Source organism: Haplochromis burtoni, unplaced genomic scaffold (genome assembly GCF_018398535.1).
Source record: "Haplochromis burtoni strain Fernald_Lab_line unplaced genomic scaffold, NCSU_Asbu1 Contig_142, whole genome shotgun sequence".
NCBI classification, from domain to species: Eukaryota; Metazoa; Chordata; class Actinopteri; order Cichliformes; family Cichlidae; genus Haplochromis; species Haplochromis burtoni.
In genome coordinates this window covers 618,703-641,385 of record NW_024582503.1, presented here as the reverse complement: position 1 = coordinate 641,385, position 22,683 = coordinate 618,703, and the positions used below count along the sequence as shown (strand labels likewise).

Sequence of the window (22,683 nt, the reverse complement as noted above, 5' to 3'; positions counted from 1 at the left end):
TTGTGGCCACAAAGAATCATGTGCTTCAATTTAAGATGGCTAGCGATAAACTTCAGTTGCTTAAAATTGGATTGTCTGTTCAAAGCAAAAAGGATTTTATGAAGGATGGGAAAGGTTTGCAGTAATAACAGCAATTTGCCTCTTTGAACGGCGCGGTTAAATGGCCTGTCCCAGGCTTTAAGGCTCTCTTCAGTGTGCCAGCCGCAGTGAAAACATATAATCTCAGTTAAAGTATGGTAATACTGCCTTTTCCTGGATACCATTTAAAATACACGACTGAAGTTATTGTGCTATTGAGAGCCAACAAGATCTCCAGTTCACAGAAATTTTGAGCTGCGATCTCTTTTTGTTGTTGTTGTTTTTTGAAAATAAGGTAGAAAAAGAAATGTTTGAATCCAGCATGCTGCAGTCAAATGCATGCATTGAGGATCTTTTTTGTTTGACGTTCTGGTGTTCCTCGAATGCTGTGAGTTGGTAAGTTGTTTAAATTCATTGCATTGGTACAAGCAGGAGCTGAGATCAGCTTCATCTCTCTAGGAAACTTCATTTTAGCCGAGAATAATCAGTTTGCCCAGTTGCTCCTGTGTTGTGATGGAGTCCAAGGGGCTGAAAAATTCATGTTTTGCTGTCTGTGAAGGTGAAGATGTGCTCTGTGCAACTGTATAAAGAATAGAACCATTAAAATAATCCTTAAATATAATGTAGACGGATAAAACTGGTGTAGATTATAGGAGTGTGTTGCTGTTTTGTTTCAGAATTGATCTGCTTTGATTAAAGTTGCGACCTGGCTGCAAACATCTTCCCTGGTGTGGACTTTGCCAGAATGTTCTGCATGAGGACGCTGTTTTTAAATGTATGTAATGTAAATGCGTGGCCTGCAGCTCTTCAGCCATCAGGCTATCTACAAATGATGATTAAAAACTTTGCCTTTGGATCATTAACATTCTGTCAGCTTGGGAAAGCGAAGCTGTGCTTTTCTTCATCTGATCCAGGAACTTCCAGCCTCTCCTTCTTTTTTAATATCTCTTCCTACTCCTGTGCAAGCGATTGGATCAAATAGTAGCAAAGATTTAGGACGACTAGCACAGAATGCATGAACAAATGAAAGACAAGGACTGAGCCTGAACAATAAGTGGAGGCTTTTTCTTGCTTTATATTGTTCATTAAGGACAGTTAAATTTTGTTTTGTTATTTGTTTCGATGATGAAATGTATGATAATCTTTTTTTTTTTTAATTCTGTAATTTGATCAAACTTCATAGATTTTTTCATTTTTTCCTTTCATCCTGTACATTTTTGTAGCTTGTGTGGAAAACTTATCCAACTTGTTTCCACATTTTTAGGTGACAGGTTGAGGATTTCTAAGAAATATGCAAACACTACAGCTGACTAAAAAAAGGCGCATACTCTCAACTTTTCTAATCCCTCTAGATGATTGGTTATATTTGCAAAAACTAGTTATGCAAGCATCCATACTTTTCTGATCAGCTGTTGTTGTTTTAATAACAGCTGAGGTATTTGAGTCTCTCTAAAATGAAAACAGTCAGGCAGTGTAGTGATTGTTCACTTCATTTTATACATGTTTGTTTTCCTCTCGTCTTGCCTCACAGTTGTCATTACGTGACTGAATTCAGGCAGAATCACTGCACACGCACACCCACACACGTCTGTGTCACATGGGAAAAGACGTGACACAAGGGACAAAGACGGAGCCCCTTTGAGAATATCATCCGAGGTTAAATTGCTGTGAGGAGAGGCGTCGCATGGAGAAGGAGAGCAAACTGTAAGAACGAACACAGCAAATGTTTTCTTCTGACATCAGAAATTGTTTGTTCCTAAAAGAGGTTTTACAGTCATATCTTCAGAGCACAAAAACAAAAAGCGTCTTCGTTATAGTTTATAATAAACCTGCAACAGAGTTTCATTCGAGCTTTATTTGTTACTCAGACTTTCCTCCACACAAAACACTAAAATGGAGCACTGGTGTAATCAGAAAATCTCACATTCTCACAGTCAGTACAATTAGACAGCAAACATCATCAAAGCAAATACAAAAATATCTTCAGTATCGGTATTAAATCATTTAAATAGCTGCTCGTCAACATATTCATACTGTAAATCTGCCCCTCTGCTCTAAAATCACAGCGCCGACACAGAAACCCGTGGAGCCACAAATATGTTGCCGGGTTAATGAGGCCTGTGGGTACCAAGTGTAATACACTCACACTTTTTAGACCTAAATGCTCAGAACTTTTGGCCCAAAAGGCATCATCCCTAAGATTTAACATCATGACAAGTACTCATGTACGTTCAAAGATTACCATATTCAAAAAAATTTAATAGCATTTTTAACTTCCTTTAAAATACCCTGGTATGTCTATTTTTTAAGTGTTAAATTCATGCTTTCTCCTCATCCCATGTTTTGTGAAGCAGCTGTAACATCACCTGATATGTCAAAAAGTCAAGCCTCAAAGCAGAGCCTTAATAAATTAAGGGTTTAGTCAGTATGTAAAAACTGAGCCAAACAGGCAAACATTTTCTGTCGTTATCAAGTTTAGATTAAATTCCAACACGGATAATAAAAAAACATTAAGATTGTTCTTCCAACGTGATTAAACGTGATGCACTAGGCAACTTGTATAATGCATTGTAAGACATTTTCAAATGTGATGCGCATTTTCTTTACAAAACAACATCTTGCACTGCAACTCGTGTTATAACAAACGTATTGAAAAGCTATCACATAGCTTGCAGACAGCACCATTAAAGAACAATCCGACTGTGCCACCTTTAAAACTACTAATGCTCCAAAATCTATAATCAGTCCTAAAATAAAAAATAAAAAAAAGTACTGCAAAATAAATTAAAAAGGCAAAGGTGTCTCATGTTTACAGTCTGTAATCTGCACATTAACTTCTAGTTTTTCAGCATCATCTGTGCAAAGCGAAACGCTTGTGCAGAGAAGAAAATGAATTCTGATGCAACGCCATCGTGTCACATGGAAAAATGGCTGTTTATGTCAGTCAGATGACTTTTCTTCATGACTTGGCTCAGCTCAGTTCACACAACCACCAGATGTCTCTGTTAAATCAAACCTCCGCTGCTACAAAGAATCACGGAAACATCACTTTTTCAGATCATAATTTCCATTTTGAGCCTTTTCTCAGTTTCCTTGACATTTTGCCAACAGGGACTGAGCACTGCGCACATTAACTACCTTCACTTTTGTCACTGTTAGAGAAAAGGGGACTTTCAGTAGAGGAATAGATCAACTTTACTAATTTAACTATGGGAAGTGTACTTTGGCTTTCAACCAACAGGGGCAAAAGATTTCATTTTATTTCTTACCTTTTCCTTTTTGTTCACAGGGACTGAAGCCAAGAAATATAGAAACTATAAAATACTAGTCTCCTCACCTGAAGGAGCTGCCATACTCATTAAAAACATTAGTAATGGTTAACAGTAATATTAAGGCTTCCACTAAAAAGCTTAAGAGCTCCATGGTCTGATTAGTTTTTCATGTGGTTTTAATCCAAGCCAGTAAACAGTGGAAGTATTGTGGCAGTTCATGATTAGGTCCACACACTCGGGGGTCACTGACAGTGGCTGTTGGGATATAACAGTGGGGCGAACCATCACCCACACAGATCTACAAAATCCTCTGGGCAGAGCGAGTGCAGCGGGTGCAGCCTCCTCTTGGCATGCTCCTCTGCAGCCTCACAAGGGCAGCCTTTGTGTGCCGCCCGAATGCGACCGAGTACAAGCATGTCTAAGAGCGGCTATATGTGCGTTTTTGTTTCCTAGTGTCTATTTATGCATGAGTTTGCGTGTGCATGTGTCCTGGTATTTGTGGCCCGTTTATGAGCTGCTGACCCGCTGTGCTGGCTGAGATCCCACCAGTCAGTGGGACAGCACAGATTGAGGACAGGAACGAAAGTGAGTCTCAATACTCTCTTCACACTGTTGTATTGTTGTTGGAGGAGGCAGGCTGGTGCTGGTGAGATGGCCAAGGAGGGAGGAAAAGCTGCAGGGAGCGGGAGTAGGTAAAAGGGGAAAGGGGGTTGGGGGCCAGCATTCTGGTGGCAGTGGTTGTACCAGAACCATTTCCTCAGCTGAGGTTTTTCTTCAGTGTCTGCCTGATGAGCTTCAATCATGGGAGAGGGCTCTCCCCGTACACATCCAGTACCATAAGTACAAATTTCCTTTACTCTGTATAGTCAAAATAAATAGCACAATGTTTTCCCATTTCAAGCTGGCTGAATGCCCTAGGGATACTCATTTGTCTTTGAGAGGAGACAGAGTCCTAAAAGCCTGGTAAAAGAACGCAAAGTGAGATTTTCAGTCTTTGTCATTGTTGTTGGAGTGAACATGCTGGCACTGGGCTGAGCACGGAGCGGAGGAGGAGACAGAGGAGGTTTTAGTGGTGGTGGGTTCCCTGGGTTTATGTTTGCGATGCAGGGCGACTGCAGCCAGAATGCTGATTATGTGCACGTGGAAGTACATGGACCTAGGTGGGAAAAACAGAGTGGAACTTTTATTATGTAGGGAAAAAATGATCCAGCTACATTTATACTAGATTCATTAATAATTCAGATTAGAAACGAGCAACAATATCACACTTAACTACTAACTTATGACAAGAAACCATGCGCATTGTGTTTACAATGGGCCAAGCAGTCATCATATGTTTCAAAACTAGTCACATGGCAACAACATAATGCATTTAGGCACGTGAGTATGGTTAAGATGACCTGCTGAAGTTCAAACTAAGCAACAGAATGAGAAAGAAAGAAAGGTGAAGTGAGTGACTTTGGATGTGACATGGTTGTTGGTGCCAGATGGCTGGAGTATCCTGAGCATTTCAGAAACTGCTGAGCAACTGACAATTTCCCACACAACAGTCTGGTGGTCCAAATGGTTAAAAATAAATAAATAAAATAAAAATATATCCGGTAAGAAGCAGTTCTCTGGGTAAAAATGCCTTGTTGATGCCAGAGGTCAAAATGGCCAGACTACTTTAGAGCTGATAGGAAAGTAACGGTGATTCACATTATTACACCCAAATAATTACAACCAAGATATGCAGAAGACCATCTCTTAATGCACAATAGTAGCAGAAAACCACACCATGCTGTCAGCTAAGAACAGGAATCTCACAGTGGCTCTCCAAAACTAGACACTGGAAGAACGCTGCTTGGATAAGATGCTGATGAGTTACAATTTCTGCTGCCAGATTCAGACGTTAGGGTCAGAGTTTGGTGTAAACACCATGAAAGCATGACTCTACAAGGCACGCCCTGCATGGTATTAATGGTTCAGGCTGCTGTTGGTGGTGCAATGGTGTGGGGGACCACACCTTGGTACACTTTGAGCCCATTAAGCTCAAACTGACCTACCTGACTATTGTTGCTGACCATGTTCATCCCTTTGTAACCACAATGTAACTAGTTTTTAATGGTGCTACCAGCACAATAACACACCATGCCAAAATGCAGAAAAAATTAACCCCAAAACTGGTTTCTTGAACATGAAAATGAGCTCACTGTACTCAAATATCCTCCACAATCAACAGCTCTCAATCTAAAAGCACCTTTGGGATGTGGTGGTTTAGGAAATTCACATCATGGATGAGCAGCAAAGAAAATCTGTAGCAACTGTCATGCTTTTGCATGTCAGTATGGACTAATGAACCTAGGTGAACCAATGCTGCGAAAACACTGAAGCAGGGCCTTCAAAACTACACCACGCTAATACCAGTATTAGCATGGTAAACCTAATAAAATGGCCAGTGAGTGTGGATTAAAAATTGGTTCTAAGACCATCAAAACACACACGAACATGAAACGTCACAGAATTGTTTTATGTTTTTAAATAGTAAAGGATTTTTAAATACTACATAAACACACAGTTGCGTGCTCCTATATGGTCTACAGGTGTGCACACACACATTTACTGCAGAAAATAAGGAAATAAAGGGGATTTATTATGCTAGAGCTAAAGGAGAATCTAGAGCACTGCAAAGAGCAGTCTCGGGGACTTGCCCTTACTTCCTGTCTCTCGCTCAACTGTCAAAGAGAGGAAATGTGGCCAAGAACGGTTTATTGACGCATGATATAAGAACTGTTGACAATCCACTCGGCATGCCTGTGGTTACAGTCAGCGTGATTACGCCTCTTTGGAAGTTTATGGATGTATGTACAGGGGTTCCTGCTCACCTTCACATGTATGAGTACATAGAAAGATTAATAGAACGCAGAACCACACAGCTACAGAGTTGAAGCAAAAGGATAATTTGATTAAAGCGGGGTATGACGTACCTGTAATAAACTATAGTGTAGTTAACTGCAAGAAGGAGAAAAGGCATGACAGTGTAGCAGATGGCCAGCTGTGTGGCTGCCCAAGTCAAGATGTCATAACCCAGCTTCATGACTCTGGAGCCCAGGAAGTAATGACGAATTGACCTCCGTATCTGGTGGGGAGAGGCAGACGGACAACAATTATCGTTTAACAGATGACAGGATTAGTGTATTCAAGGAAAACTTTTGTTGAACTATTTAATTAACATGCGAGAAGCAGAAAGTGCCAAGTGCAATAAAAAGTCAGTTAAAGCTGTTCCCAGAGAGTTTTTGTTTGAACAGGCACCAAAAACATTTTTAGAGCCACTTTCATACTGATAAGATATGTTTTTGTTTGTAGTTGTACTGAGGAAACTGAAATATCCTTAATCTTCACAAAGCTACCGTTGTAAATGTAACAAGAGCTGTCCCATCTATTCATGGTCAGTTTGTGTCCATACAGTCCGATTACCTTCCATTTGTATTTTAGAGCATTACTTTGCAGAGAATGTAGACAACTTACAGCTCTTGCTGCTATGGTGATGGGGATGGCGGTGAGGAAGGTAAAATAGTACCCTGGATAAACACCATGCCACAAAGCAGACAGGATAAAGGTCAACGCCAAACGGTGCTTTGGTGCTCGGTCATAGCACACCCTGAAAAAGGAACGGGTTGGGAATTTCACTTTTTTTTTCCCACTTTCCGACTGTGCACACAATTTGATTTCACACTCACAACACTTACGTTTTAAGCCAAATTCCTGTTCGAATATTCCAGTTGTCTATGAAGGTCTTGAAGCTGGTTGCTGTCTAAAAGAAAAAAGATCAGTAGCTACAATAAGAGTGCGCTCCAGTGTCTAATTAACTCACAATTGGACACAGTGCTGAAAGCTCATGCTCTCGATTTTAAGCATCTGAAACGCGGCACCTCAATCCCGATGATGTTGAGGTTGCTGATGAGGTCCCAGGATGGCTTTCCATGTTCATCCATCCCAAGGAAACCATATCCTGCAGCATTGTTGACTGCATCAGCTGACAGAGGAAGAGGAAGTTCATCACATGACATCCGTGGCATTTGTCCCCAGAAGCAATAAACAACAAAACAAAAAACTGGCCAAGTAAAACACACAGACGCACTAAACACCCACCTAATGTCCAGGCGAAGTAGAATTTGGGCCTTGCAGCTTGTATGGAGAAGAAAGCATAAGTGAGCCTGGTGAGGAAGGAGGCTTGGCTCACAAAGTCGGGGTCAACGTTGTACTTTATGGGCAAGGACCGAGTGACAGTAAGGAAGAACAGCATACAGCCGGCGCAGACTAGCAGCTTATGGCAAACGGCGTTCTGCAGAGAAAGCAAATTACTTCTGAGCACTGTTAGAAGCACCATTACAAATGGATAATATTAGGATTACCATTAAATCTTAAGCAACTCTCAAACTAGCAGAAATCAGCATCTATGGCTTAACTTAACCCAAGAGAAACCAGAAACAAACTATCAGTTTGTAGCTCTGCTCTAGTGGATACATTTAAAATGTTCACCACAGAGGTTACACATTTTCTTTGAAGCTGAAAAAAGTCCTCCTGGGTACCTCAATAACATCTGACCTTCTGCGACTATATGTTTGTAGCAAATTTTTATCTAGTCCACATCAGCCAAGACCTTTCTATAGTTTTTTTATGAAAATGAAGCCACGCAAAACTTTAACCTCCCTACTGAAGGTATTTTCTGAGTTATAGGCCCCCATGTAATTTATGTTAAAGAGGTTAGGTTGAAATTTGGTGCTTTTTAGTTTACCTTATTGTTTTTTCCAGCATAACTCCTTAAGTACAACAGCTATCACATGAAACAAATTTCAGCTATTAAAAACTGCAACCAATGTAATTTTACACCCTCTGCAAGTTTTACAATGTAAAGAAAAATCTAATTTTCTATAATCAACTTTCAGCGCTAGCATCACGGGATGCATCATAATTTTGATAGCAACTTTGCACAGATTTCAATTACTATAACAGAGTAACCGAAATAAACATTTATAGCTTAGACGTTTTATTTGTTTTCTGAGAATTCAATAGAGAACTTCAAGGGTGTTTTCACGAAGTTGGATAGATAACAGGTCAAAAGAAGTTGCATCATAGCAAGGTCGTTTTGCTCTTTAGTCCTTAAAAGTCCTGGCCTGCTAACGTGAACTTTAAGGGCCTGTAATTCCAAAAATATTCATTGTGCGTAGGTGAAATTTTGCACATCTTTATTCAATTTAGACTCCTCTAAACACCTGTTCTAAGTTTTATCTACTCTTGTTTCTGTAGGATATTAAGAAGGCCAGATCCTCATGTCAATTCAGACACGCAACTCTTGCTGTGAGCTTGTGTAAACTTATTTCCAAGGAACAGCCAATCAGAAGAAAACTAGCTAAGAAGATGGGGAAGAGAGTCAAAATGACCTACTTCAGAAACTGAATCAAGTGTAAGCATGCACCACATCCCAGTAAAAGAATTATTTTTGAACTGTGAATGATGTAAAGTAAAGGACAGTTCAAACACTCTTTCAATAAAACAAGAACAAGAAGTAAAGCCACTGTAGTAAAGTTACAGAGATTCCAACCAATGGAAGAAGAAACATATTGCTGGATAAGCATTTAATCCCCCTCCTGATAAAACAATAACCTATCAATATAAAAATGAAAAAAGTTAAAGACTACAAGAGTAGTAACCAGTATTCATGAACTTACCAGAGGTGATGGGTCCTGGGTCTTATTGTAGCCATTCTGCCGATTACTTGAGGCATGCTGCTGCTTGAGCCTCGTGCTGATGTGTCTGCCCTCTATGAAGTCTATGTACTCTTTGTAGTTACTGCATGGCCCCACCAAGACACTCAGAAAGTTCAGATTGTAACTCAGGTACTCGATGAGAGAAGGCCTCACACTACAAAGAGACGAGGCAGAAATCACTGAAAAGAAACAAACCTTTTCGAAACACTAACTGAGATCGCTTTGAGTGAAACGTGACGGTGCTACTTTAGATTTTCTTCCAAGGTGATCTGAGAAATACATGCCATCTAGTTTTAAATTAAACATCCAACAGGTCATGATCAGTCAGCATCATTGCATCTTTAACTCTGTTTCTCTGACCCTGTACATATGCCAGCTGCCGAGCAATAAAACGAACCAGGATGGGTATTAAAACCTGACCTAATTCACGACCAAATGCGCTTCCATCCATGTTACAAACTATGTGTAATATTTACAGTACAGGAGAACTTGTATGCAAAACTGGAATAAGGACAATGTCTGGTCCCTGATAAATAAGAACAAAATTAGTCCAGTTAATCGAATATTTAAGTATTATGACAAACACATCAATTACCAGATTTACAGCTACTGGGTTATTGCACAGGTAGGCGGCTATATTTTATGGCTGCTTTTAAAATACATTTTAATTCATTTTAAAACGGCATGCATGGTACAGTCCACTGATAATGTGATTTCATGAATTCACATGCACAAAAATGTTTTCCCATGCAAAACGATGTCTCTTTTCTAAGTTCCCAGCATGCTTTTTTCCATAAATAAACTATTCACCATGATTTCATGTCCTTGTCATTGTCCTTCGTGGCTAAAGGAAAAGAAACAGTTATTTATTCTTTAAATAAGGTCCAAGTTCAGATGCACTGTTAAAGTATCTGCACATGTAAACTTTACATTATAGGATTACACTCACCAGTTACGTTATTAGGTACACCTGCTAAACTGCTCCTTAATCCAAATGTGTAGTCAGTCAATGACATGGCAGCCACTTAATGCATTTAGGCATGTAGACACGGTCAATGCTGAAGTTCAAACCGAGCAGTACAGTATAGAATAAAGTTGAATTAAGTGGATCTGAATGTGGTATAGTTCTTATTGCCAGACTGGTGGTTCAGAAAAAGCTGATTTTACTGGGATTTTCTCACACAATTATCTCTGGAGATGGTCAGAAAAAGAGAAAATCTCCAATAAGCAGTGGTTCTCTAGGCAAAAAAGAATCGCTGATGCCAGAGGTCAGAGGAAAATCGCCAGATTGGTCAAGCTGATAAGAAGGCAATAGTAGCTCAAATAGCCACTTGTTACAACTAAAAGCTACAGACGAGCATCTGTGAATAGAACAGTTATCAACCCTTGAAGCAGATGGGCTGCAGCACCAGGTACCACACTGAGGCTACAACTCACACGAGCTCACCAAAACTGGACAGCACAAGACTAGAAAAGGTTACCTGGTCTGATAAGTCTTAATTTCTGGTGCAACATTTGGGTCGGGGTCAGAATTTTGTGTAAACACCATGAAAGTATGGATCCATCCTGGTTTGTATGAACAATTTAGACTGGTGGTGGTGGTGTAGTGGTCTGGGGGCTATTTTTGGGCCACACTTTGGGCCACTTAGCACCTTATGCGCATTGTCCAATGGCACAGCCTACTTGAGTATTATTGCTGACAATGTCCATCTCTTTATGACCACAATGTACTCATTGTCTAATGATTGCTTCCATCATCATATCTCACATCATCGCAAACTGTAGTGGATTCCAAAGACCTCCACAGTCACAGTTGAATAGAGCACCTTTGAGTTGTGATGGTACAGGAATGTGAAATCATTCTGCATAATGAAGGTGTAGCTGACAAATCTGCAGCAGCTCTGTGATGCAGTCATGTTGACAAAGACCAGAGGTAGGCAACTCCAGGCCTCGAGTACCAGTGTCCTGCATGTTTCAGGTGTGTCCCTGATCCAATCACAGCTTATCTATATGGCCAAATTACCTCCTTAGCATGTCTTGAAGTTCTCCAGAGGCCTGGTAACAAACTAATCATTTGATTCAGGTATGTTGACCCAGGGTGATATCTAAAACCTGCAGGACACCGACACTCGAGGCCTGGAGTTGCCCACCCCTGATATAGACTAAAATTTGAAGAATGTTTCCAGCACCTTGGTGAATCAGTGCCATGAAAAAAATAAAAGAGTTCAAAATGCAAAAGGGGGGCCAACCCAATACTAGCAAGTGTACCTAATAAAGTGGCTGGTATATGTAAGTTTATCTATGCAGACTTGAAGGCTAAAATCAGAGACATAGGAAAATCCCACAGAACTCTAGTCTGTTAAAATCAGACTCTGTTTAAGAAAACCACACACACAGTTACCACTGTAAGTTACTAGCTTGCTTTGCTGTGTAAACTTACTTTATAGCCATGAGCTTCTGCTCCTGTGGCAACTGTTCAGTCTTCTTACACATACCTGAAAAAAATATGGAGTTGTTGATATCTTTAATTCCCCCCTCCCCCCTTCTCTTGTCCTTCTTTAACAGATGTTTAATTCTGACTCACCGAAACACTAACAACTCACAATGGAAAAAAAAACAACACAAATGTTACTAACAACATCAATGACTGCACATTTTGTGGCTCCCAATTATGACTTCGACATTACATTAGAAGAGAATCAGAAGGACGTGTTTTAATAAAAGCCTAGGCTACATGTTTTACAACAGGTGTGAAAATCTGTGTAAAAGCCTGCCATCCCTGTTAAGTTACTCAGACAGCATGCTGTGAAAGGCTTGCCAATGTGCTGAGCTTCCATATGTATGTGTGCATCCACTTGTCTGACTTACCGTCGTGGAGCTGGAAAGCCAACGTGGTGAGCTTCTGTGTTACTATCATCAAAGGTCTGGGCAGAGAAAGATGGTAAATTATTGTTTTTAATTTATCTTAAGAAGTTTAGAAATTGATGCTCACAACCTGTGCCTGATTGTAGGTGAGCAAATTTGAAAAGATTTCACTTTAATAATCATTTTAAATTGTATAAATGTTGCAAGTATGATAGCATAGCAATTCTAATATATGGTTTTGTTTTGTTTTTTAAGTGAAAGTAAAAACTTAAGTCATTTAAAGCATTACCAATTTAAGCACAGCACTTCCCAAGCTCACCGAGCCTCTGTGAGAGACTCTTGGATTTATTTACCATTGTGAATCACTTCATTCTTCTCTAGTTGTGGCAAATCAGGTCACTTATTAATCCAATGCAATACTTTCCTATCCCCAGAGCTTCATTGGATCATCGGGCCCCTTTTAAACCAGCACAGCTAGATTTTCAGCTTATCAAGCACACATTTAGGAAACTCATGTGAATGTGTGTCCACATATAAACTACGTCTCTCTTGCACACACACACTAGTTTGTGTTGGTGTGAGGGCTGCATTGTGTGCACAGCATGGAAAACTGAGGCAGAGAGAGGCTGGCCATGCGGCTGGCAGTGCCAGCTCAGTGAGAGCTGGCAGGGGGCTCTGAAGTAATGTTTTCAGCCAGTATGTGCAAAACTCCAGTACTATAGCATACAGGCTCCATTTTCCATTTTGTACATTATAGAGCGGGCATAGTACCTATGATTTTCATGTCAAGTGTCAATTTCAGTTCATGGAAATGCTCTTGAACAAATGAAAACAGACTTTAGAGATAATGGCTAGATGCATAACACCCTACTAAAGACAGAGCAAGAAATATAGAGGGAAACCAGAAATCTATCAGCATGAATGACTGCTGTTCAGTCTGACTCACACAACCTTTGCTCAGAAACAAAGTTAAGTAGTGAATGTAGTTTGTTTTTTGGGGTTTTTTGTACTGAATTGATACCGAAACATGAAAGTGTATCGAAAAATAAAATAAAATCTGGATCCCTAATTCAATATGGGATCACCAGAGGCTGACTCACAGTCCTGGCTGCTCATCTCTAAAGTCACATGGAGTCTAAATGAGGCTGCCAACAAATTAATCCACACTGGAACAAGGCAAAGTAGCTGCTGCTGAATACAGAGGCCAGCAAAGTCAGCTGTCGCTTTATAAAGTATAACCACACATAGAAAAACAGACATTTCCAATAAAATGGGAGGCAGAAAGCAGCCTAAGCTGGGCAGCGTCAACTGTGAACAATGCTGCTGCTATTTTTTTTCTTCTTCAGTTGTTTTATATGTACACAAGGCTGGGGGAGTCGGTGTGTAAGCTGGTACCACCAAGGGTGGAAACTGATAACGTATCTAAACCTCAAATGTCTCCATAATGTGCTGTCACAAAGAAGGTGTGGCAAAGAGGAGAGAAAAAGAAATGCTTCAGATTTTCCTCACCCAGAGAAGTCAGTGGAAGGTATTCCATAGTTAAAGATGAAGACTCGGCTCACTTGGCACGCAGTCAGATAGCCCATAGATATCACCATGGAATACCTGAGTGGAAAAGAATGACACAAAGTAAATAAAGTAAAGGGCAGTTCAATCAATCGTTTAATACAATACCTAGAAAAAAAGAAAAAGGACAAGCTGGTGTGTTAACAGTTGAGTCACCAGCAAATGCATTTGAGGAGATTAAGAAGTTTCCTTAAGTTATGAGTCATTAGAAATTACTGGAAGTGATTGTTGCCTCTCTGGGTTACTTCACAAAAATTAAAAAAAAAAAAAGTGAGCATAATGTTTCTTTTTTTTTTAAATATTTGTGCCATTTACACTACCTCTAAAACTTCCAGCATGGTTTAACTTTGACAAGACGCAACTATTTCATCACACTCTCAAATGAAAAACAAAAGAATGAACAGGCACAGGTAAGAACTTGTGTCATTTCTGCAGGACTGAAAACCTGATATTCTGCTTTACATTTCACATTGTCAAAAATTTTTAAACAGTTACAAACATCGGCATATCTTAAAGTAATGATCACCCGTTGTTCTGATCGTTCCCTAGATTGTCCCGGCTTTAACCTAAAATGTTCAATTACTTTGTTTCCCCGTATCAGTGACACAGAGGCGTGTGTCCAGAAGCCCATGTTGAGTTTACACAGTGTTTTGCCTCCAAAGCCATAGAACAATACCAGTTCTACTTTGCTCTACATACAGGTAATCCTTGAATACCTCACCAAGATAACCGTACAATTTTGCTCTAGTCATAAAAAAAACAAAAAAGCAACAACTGCCAGACACACCTGAGCCATGCTGTCTGAAGTCAACACCCATATCCACCCAGACGTAATGGAAAATGTGGATGTGCTCTTAAGAGTTCCACTGAAACGCCGTAAACATGAAAGTTTCAACATCCGCATAAACACCTGCTAGCTATCTTCATGAGTAGACTGGTCAGGCTGGCATGCCTGGCTGCCTGTCGCCTGACGTGTTCTCCAAAGGTTTCATGCCTTTAAAAAAGTACTTTCGTTCAGGCCACATTGGAACAGGAAGACAAAGGGGGCGAGGTGAAGTAGAATGAAGTCTTTCTTGGAATGCGCGGCAGGGAGTGAATGAGTGGTAAACTATGAGTGGTAAACTTCAAGGGCTTAAACTGAGCAACTTAGCCCACCTATGAAGTGAATGGCTTGTGGGCTGGGTTGATCTCGTCTGGCAAGTTTGACCTGAAAACAGCAACAGCTAGTTCTGCAGCCCTATCATGGTAAATGCAGTCCTGTCAATCACATACCGGCTTGATGAAGCAGGCACGTCAGTCAATGCAACCGGAAAGGTGTGTGCGCAATGAGAACGACTACAACCAGACCGACTAGGCTTAATTCATGGTTACAGGAATTATGGGCAAAAGAGCAACAGTTGCACAAGCCATGTAAGAATCCACTGGTGTTTCAGACTTTTGTTTCTGTCTTTCAGAATCCATTATATAGCCATTCCCTAGACTTTTATGTTGATTGGCCTTTGAGGCTTGAATTTACCTGTGCACATTGTTGAGGTCAGCTTTGATGATGATCAGGTAGTTTGCAACAACCACAACCAGGATGTGAGATGAATACCTGCAGAAGTGACACAAAACATTGTGTAGGTCTTTTCAATGACACAGGCAGCATGTGCCAATACAACTTAAACACATTTCCCACAGATACCTGCTGCTAAAGCACTACAATACACACCCATACAAATACATGCGTTTCCAATTTGTCTCATGACCGCATACCCTCAGTGTTCTACTACAATTATAAGCCCGAGGCATTAAAAACATGTTCTAACTGTGCACCCAGGCCAGTTAGTACCATGGCTATTTCAATGTTGTAGTTTAGCATTGTCTTGCTGAAACAAACAATATGCATGTTGTCAGAGTGGCTATATTATTTTGCTCTAAAACTTACATTATTATTAATGTGGCCTTCACAAAAGGTGGATGATACCAATGCCTTGTGCATTAAAGGACCTAGACACCACAGATGATGCTGTAGTGGCAGGAGGCAGAAGTGTTTTCTTGATCTGGTTCACATGAAGTGTTCCTGAGCGCATGCAATCATTTTTCCTACAGAAGGTCTGTTTTTAGTGCTGCAGCCTGAGGGCCTGAGACCATATTCTTAAAGAACTGTTGATCCAGTGGGCTGGTCTTTTTCTTCTTACGTTGACCTGCTACCATGTTTTAAGCACATATTTTTCCAAGGACAACACCATTTTTTCTTTCAGCATTTAACACATTGCTTTGTAGTATTTTTCCAATTAAACGTGTGATGTAAATGATTCATTAATCACTGCATTCTGATTTTATTTAAATCTTATACAGATGGGCCCACATACAGCCCACTTTGATATTAAGTGAGGCTAGTGAAACTCCCCTTTCTGTCATTGTAAAGACATTTGAATATTTAACCCCTGAGACTTCTTAGTAGAAGAAAAAGAAGTGCCGTTTCAGTACATCTTAGTTGTTCAACATAAGTGTGTGAAATTACAGAAAAAGTTCTGGTAGCTTATTGCCTAGACTGTTCTGTAATTATAAAATATAAAGTTTTTGTTCATTGACAGAAAACACTTTTTGAAACATGGACACATAAAATATCTTTGACTCACATACTGGAGGAAAAAAATGAATGGAGTGGTGTGTGAGACAGTGCCATACATTACCATCCAAAGCAGAAGACGAGAAAACCAATACCGAGCAGAGCGGCAACAAAGTGCCTGACCAGGGGACTGACATGGGCCGGGCTGAGGTAGAGACGAAAGCAGAAGGCAGCAGTTATGGCAAACAGCTGGCATGCCAGAAAATTCACCTGTGTGGGAAGAGATAAAAATGAGGATTGGGGTGAACAGCAAAGAGAGATAATCAACAAACATTTCACGTTTTATACTTTTATAGGCAATTAAGGGCTTTAAGGTATATTATCATAGTGTACTATGATAGTGTAAAAATGTTATAGGGACATAAAACAGCAGCGTATGACACGTTGCAGGACTGTATCGTTATTTTTATTATTAATAATTTTCTTTAAAACGACAGAATTTAGTTTTTGGACAAAGCCTCCAATAAAAGGACAATAATGTGGACGTGGACGACTTTTAAGGAGCCACGGCACGTGTGTCCCACAAGTGACACAAGGTTAATTGACGGAACATCATTTATGACATGAAATTTATTTATTTTTTAAGAAAAAACCCCAGTAATATATCAAAAGATTTAATTCTTCCGAAATAGCCCCACTGACTTGTAACTCACGCTTGTCCTACCTGATCAAGAGGAAAGCCCAAGTATTTACTGACAGGCAGCAGCCACTCGGATCCAGTGGTTTTAAACGGAGTCTGTGCCGGCTCGCCCATCCTACGCAGCTGTTCTGTCACGGCACCTCGGTTTGCCAGGTTATCTTTACGTGTGTTTGTAGCTAACTACGAACTATTTTCTGTGACTGAAATTCATCGTTTTCCCTTGAGCGCCTGTGACAAGTCAAACCAGTCGACAGACCAGGAACACTCCCTCCTCCTTCTTTCCCTCCCCGTCAGTACCAGTCGAGTTAGACAAAGGCAGGCGAAAAATAAATAGCCCTTCCGGTTGCGGCTTACAAAATAAAAGCCAATTCAAAGCGAATGGACCGCAGACTTCAACTAACCGCACAAATCTCTTCCAGCCTAAAGTCTTCTTTTAACCATACAATGTCCTAGAGTCCACTATTGATGAATGGAGAGCACAGATTGCTATTGTGTCCAGGCAAACGCAAAGTTGACTTGTGTGCTTTTGTTTTGAAAACATCAGCTTTATCACGAAAGACGAAATTAACCCATAATCCCGTGTGCATTAGCGCCAACATCCTAGTTAAACTTTAACCTTTACTTATGATGTTAAAAGTTTTAACAAGAATGTTGCAGCAGTTTTAAAAACATAAAAAATGTTATTACACATAACTTCCGGTGTTTTTTCGAACTTAACATCTCAGAACGTGCGTTTTCTTTCAGACTTACGGACAAAAGTTACTTATGAGCCAGTATAAACACAGTACTGTACAAAAGCTTTAAGCAACTCTTTATGTATTTATATTTTGCACGGAAAATGAGTAATAGGTGTAGTGTTTTATTGAAACATACATGGAAATACAGTATATAAGGGAAAAACAGAGTTTTTGGGAAAACTGATCTCAATGTCAATAATTTGCCTGAATTCTCTAAGGCAAGCTTTCTTCTCATCATTCAGGTAGTCTTCAGGAATAGTTCTCCAGACTTTTTTTTACAATGAAAGCTCGTCTTTGGATGTTGGCTGTCTTTTGTTTTGTTCTCTCCTAAAATGAAACTGCTCACATTGCTTCAATAATATTGAGGTCCGGGCTCTGGAGAGAATAGTCCATGAATAGTGCTTAATTGTGTGTTTTTCTATCCAGTTATGCCTTTACTGCATTGAGAGTGTGTTTGTGATCATTGCCGTGCTTTCCAGATGGTATTGGTGGATCAAAAAATCTCAGTAAATTTCTGTATTCACTGTACAAGAGCCTTAAATGAGTCCGGTCTTTGGTGGATTTCTTTCCTATTAGTAAAAAAAAAAAAGTTTTTCAGGAACTGTTCATCTCCTGTAAACAGTTTTTTTAAGACTGCCACTTTTCCTCCACTTGTCCAGTTTCCCCAAAGTTTTGTAAGAACACATTGCACAGCATGCTGAAATATGTCTCGTTTTTTGGTCAGCAGCTCTTTGGTAATTACTTTATTAGTGCAAAACCTATATAACTTTATTTCTGCTGAGCTGTTATCTTTGGCATCTTTCATGAGTTCCAACTAAAGAAATGTAAAAGAAATATGTTGTTTTTGCAACAGGCTGCTAGTAACAAAGCTTATTTTACCTCATTTTAAAATGGATTCAATACATTTAAATACATAATGACAAAACCCAAAATTATTTGGAAATGCAGAAACCTTTCTACATGAGTTCACATTGTTGACAATGCATGTAACATTCCACCAGTAAAAGGCATATGACAGGACATCTGGAGTTGCCAAAAGACACCCGAAGAACTCTCAGACCATGAGAAACAAAATGATCTGGTGAAGCTTCCTGTCTGGAAGAAACTAGGCACCTGTCACCATCTGTTAACTAAATCATGTTTTTCAGCAGCAGGAACTAGGAAACTAGTTAGGGTCAAGGGAAAGATGCATACAGCAAGGTACAGAGGCATCCTTGATGATAACCTGCTCCAGAGTGCTGTGGACTGGGGTGAAAGTTCATCTTCCAAAAGGATAACGTTCCTAAGCACCCAGTCAACACAACAAAGGAGTGTCTTCAGAAAATTGTGTGAAAGTCCTTGATTGTCCTAAACATGAACCTAATCTCTACAAACATCTTTACAGAGATCTGAAAATGTCTGTGCACCGACGCTCCCTATCCAACCTGATGGAGCCTGAGAGGTTTTGCAAAGAGGAATGGGAGAAACTCTCCTTAAATAGGGATGCCAAGTTTGCAGCATCATACTCAAAAGAGCTGAGGCTGTAATTGTTGACATTTTGTATCATTCATCTTTACCTTACAATATAAAGCGCCTTGAAGCAAGTCTTGTTGTGATTTGCCGCTATAAAAATAATATATAAAGAATTTAATTAAATTTGCCAAATTTAACAAAACAAAAAGAAAATATTGAGCAAAGGCTGTGAATACTTATTTACATCATATATACATATTGGGGCAGCGTCAATGCATGTGTGGGTTCTCTCCAGTACTCCGGTTTCTTCCCAAAATCCCAGGTTCCCTCTGTCCCACAGTCTCTGTCTCTTGACATCCACCCGGGAAGCCCTCCTCAGGTCAGAGGAACACAACAAACATCTGGCTGACCTTCACAGGGTCTCTGCCTCACCATATCAAGCAGGTCAGAAAGTATGGTTATCCACTAAAAATGTACCTTAATGAACTAAATCTAATCTCTGAATCTGTGACCTTCCATTTAAACTTACCTCACAATATGAAGATCCATAACCCCTTTCATCTCTCCCAGCTGAAGCCAGTCTGGACCAGCCCAGAAACGTGAGTTAACTACAAAGGAATTACCCAAGTCTTTAGATGCTTTAATTTCCATGTGCATTAGAATGGATGACTGCACGCAAACAGTCCATTGGCTCTTGGCGAGGTAGTGGTGGATTCACGCCGGCCATTGGAGCCTCCTTAGGAGAACAGAGCCCAGGAGGAAGTGAACCATGGAGAGGAGCGGTCCATGCAGCTCAGCCGAGCCCAGGTATCACCATCAGACATTAGGAAGTGGCTGCTGGCTGGTGAGTACTTCTCTTGTGGTCAGAAAGGGCATTATGTCAATGCCTGTCCTTCGCGCCCACGCCCATCAGTAACTGTAGGGGTACAGTGTTTCCCTACCTCCACTCAGGTACTTGGCAAAATTATTCTTAATCCTTATATTCACCTTTATAATGCCTCAATCGACTCAGGAGCAGAGTAAAATTTTATTGAATAGTCTTTAGCCAAGAAACTCAACCTCCTGTTAATTCCTCTGACTTAACCGTTGCAAGTCTCTGCCTTAAATGGCACCAGACATCGCCTATCGAACTCAGCCCATCAACCATGTAGAAATCTGTTCCTTTTTCATGCAAATGGCATTCCCTTAGTCCTTGGTTATCCATTGCTGAGTATTCATAACCCACAGATCAACTGGTCTAAAGGCTGTATTTCCAGGTGGAGCCTTTTGTTGCTGTGAAAACTGTTGCTTGCTGCAAGACCTCACACCGAGCACATCTACTGCGGGTGTGGTGCCTGTTATCGGACCCGAAGTTAGCAACATTCCCCAAGAACACGAAGAGGAGAGTCCTGGCCCCTAGCCCTGCCAGTGTAGCAGAAATGATGACGGATGATGATGGCAGCAGCAGCCGTTCTTCTCTGCGTGAGTAGCTTAATGTTGTTCATAATTTACGTTGAGTGGGCTAACCACGTTATTACATTAATGCATGTAAGGTGAACTAGCAAACACCGTCGTAGTTACATGCGGCTGTCTTCTTGTTTGATGGCAGATACTCCCTTCACCCTGGCCAAAAAGGCTAAAATGACCAAAGAAAAGGTGGAAAACAGCTAAACATGAGAGGTTTTTGGACAAAGTTTGTGTTTTTTCCATTGTTTAAGCACTGCTTCCAGCCAAGAGTGATACCATATATGCCCCATAGCTGCAGAAAAGGCTAACAGTTATCTTTTTACAAAAAAAACCAGCTAAACATGAGAGGTTTTTGGACAAAGTTTGTGTTCTCCATTCTTTAAGCACCGGTTCGAGCACCGTTTAAGCACCAGCACTGTTTCAAAGGAACCGGTTTGGCACCAGTATCGGATAAAGCCTAAACGATACCCATCCCTAATTTGTTACTGCAAGGAGCTCAATTTATAAAATGCACACCACCTAATCAGAATAAGGGAGGGAGAGGAATAGAAAACAATACTAGCCTTCAATACTCACCTTGGACATTTCGAATATCTGGTCATGCCATTTCGACTCACTAACGCCCCTGCAGTGTTTCAGGCCTTAGTGAATGATGCCCTAAGAGATTTCATCAGTTATTTTGTATTTGTTTACGTTAATGACATTCTCATCTTCTCCAAATCCAGGTCGGAACACAAGAAACATGTCCACCAAGTCCTGCAGCAGTTGCTGGAGAACCACCTCTTTGTAAAAGGAGAAAAATGTGAGTTTCACATCCAGTCAGTTTCCTTCCTCAGGTTCATCGTGGAACAAGGTAAGCTACAAGCTGACCCGGCTAAGATTAAAACCGTGGTGGAGTGGTATCAACCCCAAACAAGGAAACAGCTTCAAAGATTCCTTGATTCTGCTAATTTGTGGGCGACTGGGAGCTTCTAACCATCAAGCTTGCATTAGAAAAATGGAGGAAATCGCTGGAGGGGATGGAACATCCACAGATCATCTGAATGGACCACAAGTAGCTAACGTATGTGCAGGCAGCCAAGTGTCTGAATGCTCGTCAGGCCAGGTGGGCTTTAGCCTTCGCCCATTTCAATCTCACTATCACTTACAGGCCTATATCCCTTAATGTAAAACCGGACCCTCAATCACACCAATTCTCTACTCTGAATGAGACCTCAGAGAAGGAAGAGCCCATATTACCCGCTACTTGCATCATCGAATCTCTCACATGGGAGATCAAGCCACTGATAAAGGAGGCTCAGCAGGAAGAACCAGAACCTGGAACTAGACTCTCAGATTGTCTACACCGCATGTGTAAAAATCAAGGCCTGTGGGCCAAATGTGGCTGGAGAACTTCTGCATTAAAATAAGTTTACTGTATGTTGCTTAAAAGTGCATGTTGAGCATAAACTACATCTCCCACAATGCATTTTGATTATTACCCTGTTTTGTAAAATTATGTTTCTGTCATATGTTTGTTGTGCCATAGTCCTGCCACTCTTGACTTGAATCTTGTAAATATTGCTGAGGTAGTTGGGAGACTGTCACAAAGAAAACCACGTTTTTGGAATTGTTTTTGCACATCGTTGCTTGTTTTTTCACTATAAATAAATTCACTGTCACCTATCAGGAAGTCCTGCATCTGGATCTTGTTTTCCCTGAAACCTGACAGTCTCTCTGTGCTAGCCCTGCAACAGACTGGCAACGTGTCCAGGGTAGTCAGAGGTCCCTTTACTACGATTCGGAGCCGCGGACCTTCAGTAATAGTAATAAATCACACAGCAATAGCACATTCATGTAGTTGTAAAATGCATGTTAATATGTTAAGTAATCCAAAGTATTCAGAATACGCTACTCTCATTGAGTAACGTAACGGAATACATTATAGGGCATGTATTCTGTAATGGAATACATTTTAAAAGTAACCTTCCCAACACTGCCAGGGTGTACCCTTTCTCTAGCCCTATGGTAGCTGGAAGAGGTTATTGATTTTATGGGAACATCTGTGCTGAGTATAGCCTAGGAGTTCTAAGGTCAAAATGGGATACACCCCCAAGGGTTGTTGCAAATGACCAAACTAAGATCCTGTGGAGATACAGCAGGGCTCTAGAGTGTGACCAATTTGGTCACAAATGCGACCAAATTTTTCAGTGGTGCGACTAAAAAAAAATATTTGGTTGCACCTGTGCGACCAAATGTTCGGGTAGCAAAAAAAAAAAAAAAA

At 40.5% G+C, this 22,683-nt stretch overlaps 1 protein-coding gene across 2 annotated transcripts; it reads right to left on the bottom strand.

Moving 5' to 3' along the window:
* Window positions 1-2: 2 nt before the first annotated feature.
* mboat1 (membrane bound O-acyltransferase domain containing 1) lies at window positions 3-17,103 on the bottom strand. 2 transcript variants are annotated; one of them, XM_005934980.3, is made up of 13 exons: window positions 16,810-17,103; window positions 16,210-16,355; window positions 15,048-15,125; window positions 13,475-13,570; window positions 11,969-12,024; window positions 11,541-11,595; window positions 9,062-9,254; window positions 7,482-7,674; window positions 7,262-7,365; window positions 7,079-7,143; window positions 6,858-6,990; window positions 6,317-6,468; window positions 1,241-4,506 (listed from the first exon to the last, which is right to left on the bottom strand). In XM_005934980.3, the coding sequence occupies exons 1-13, from the start codon at window positions 16,897-16,899 to the stop codon at window positions 4,338-4,340; spliced, it is 1,530 nt and encodes a 509-aa protein (XP_005935042.1). In that variant the 5' UTR covers window positions 16,900-17,103; the 3' UTR covers window positions 1,241-4,337. The 2 variants fall into 2 exon arrangements, with proteins under 2 accessions (XP_042080506.1, XP_005935042.1); XM_042224572.1 differs by lacking the exons at window positions 16,210-16,355; window positions 16,810-17,103 and adding an exon at window positions 15,459-16,203 and having other exon boundaries at window positions 3-4,506.
* Window positions 17,104-22,683: the final 5,580 nt, after the last annotated feature.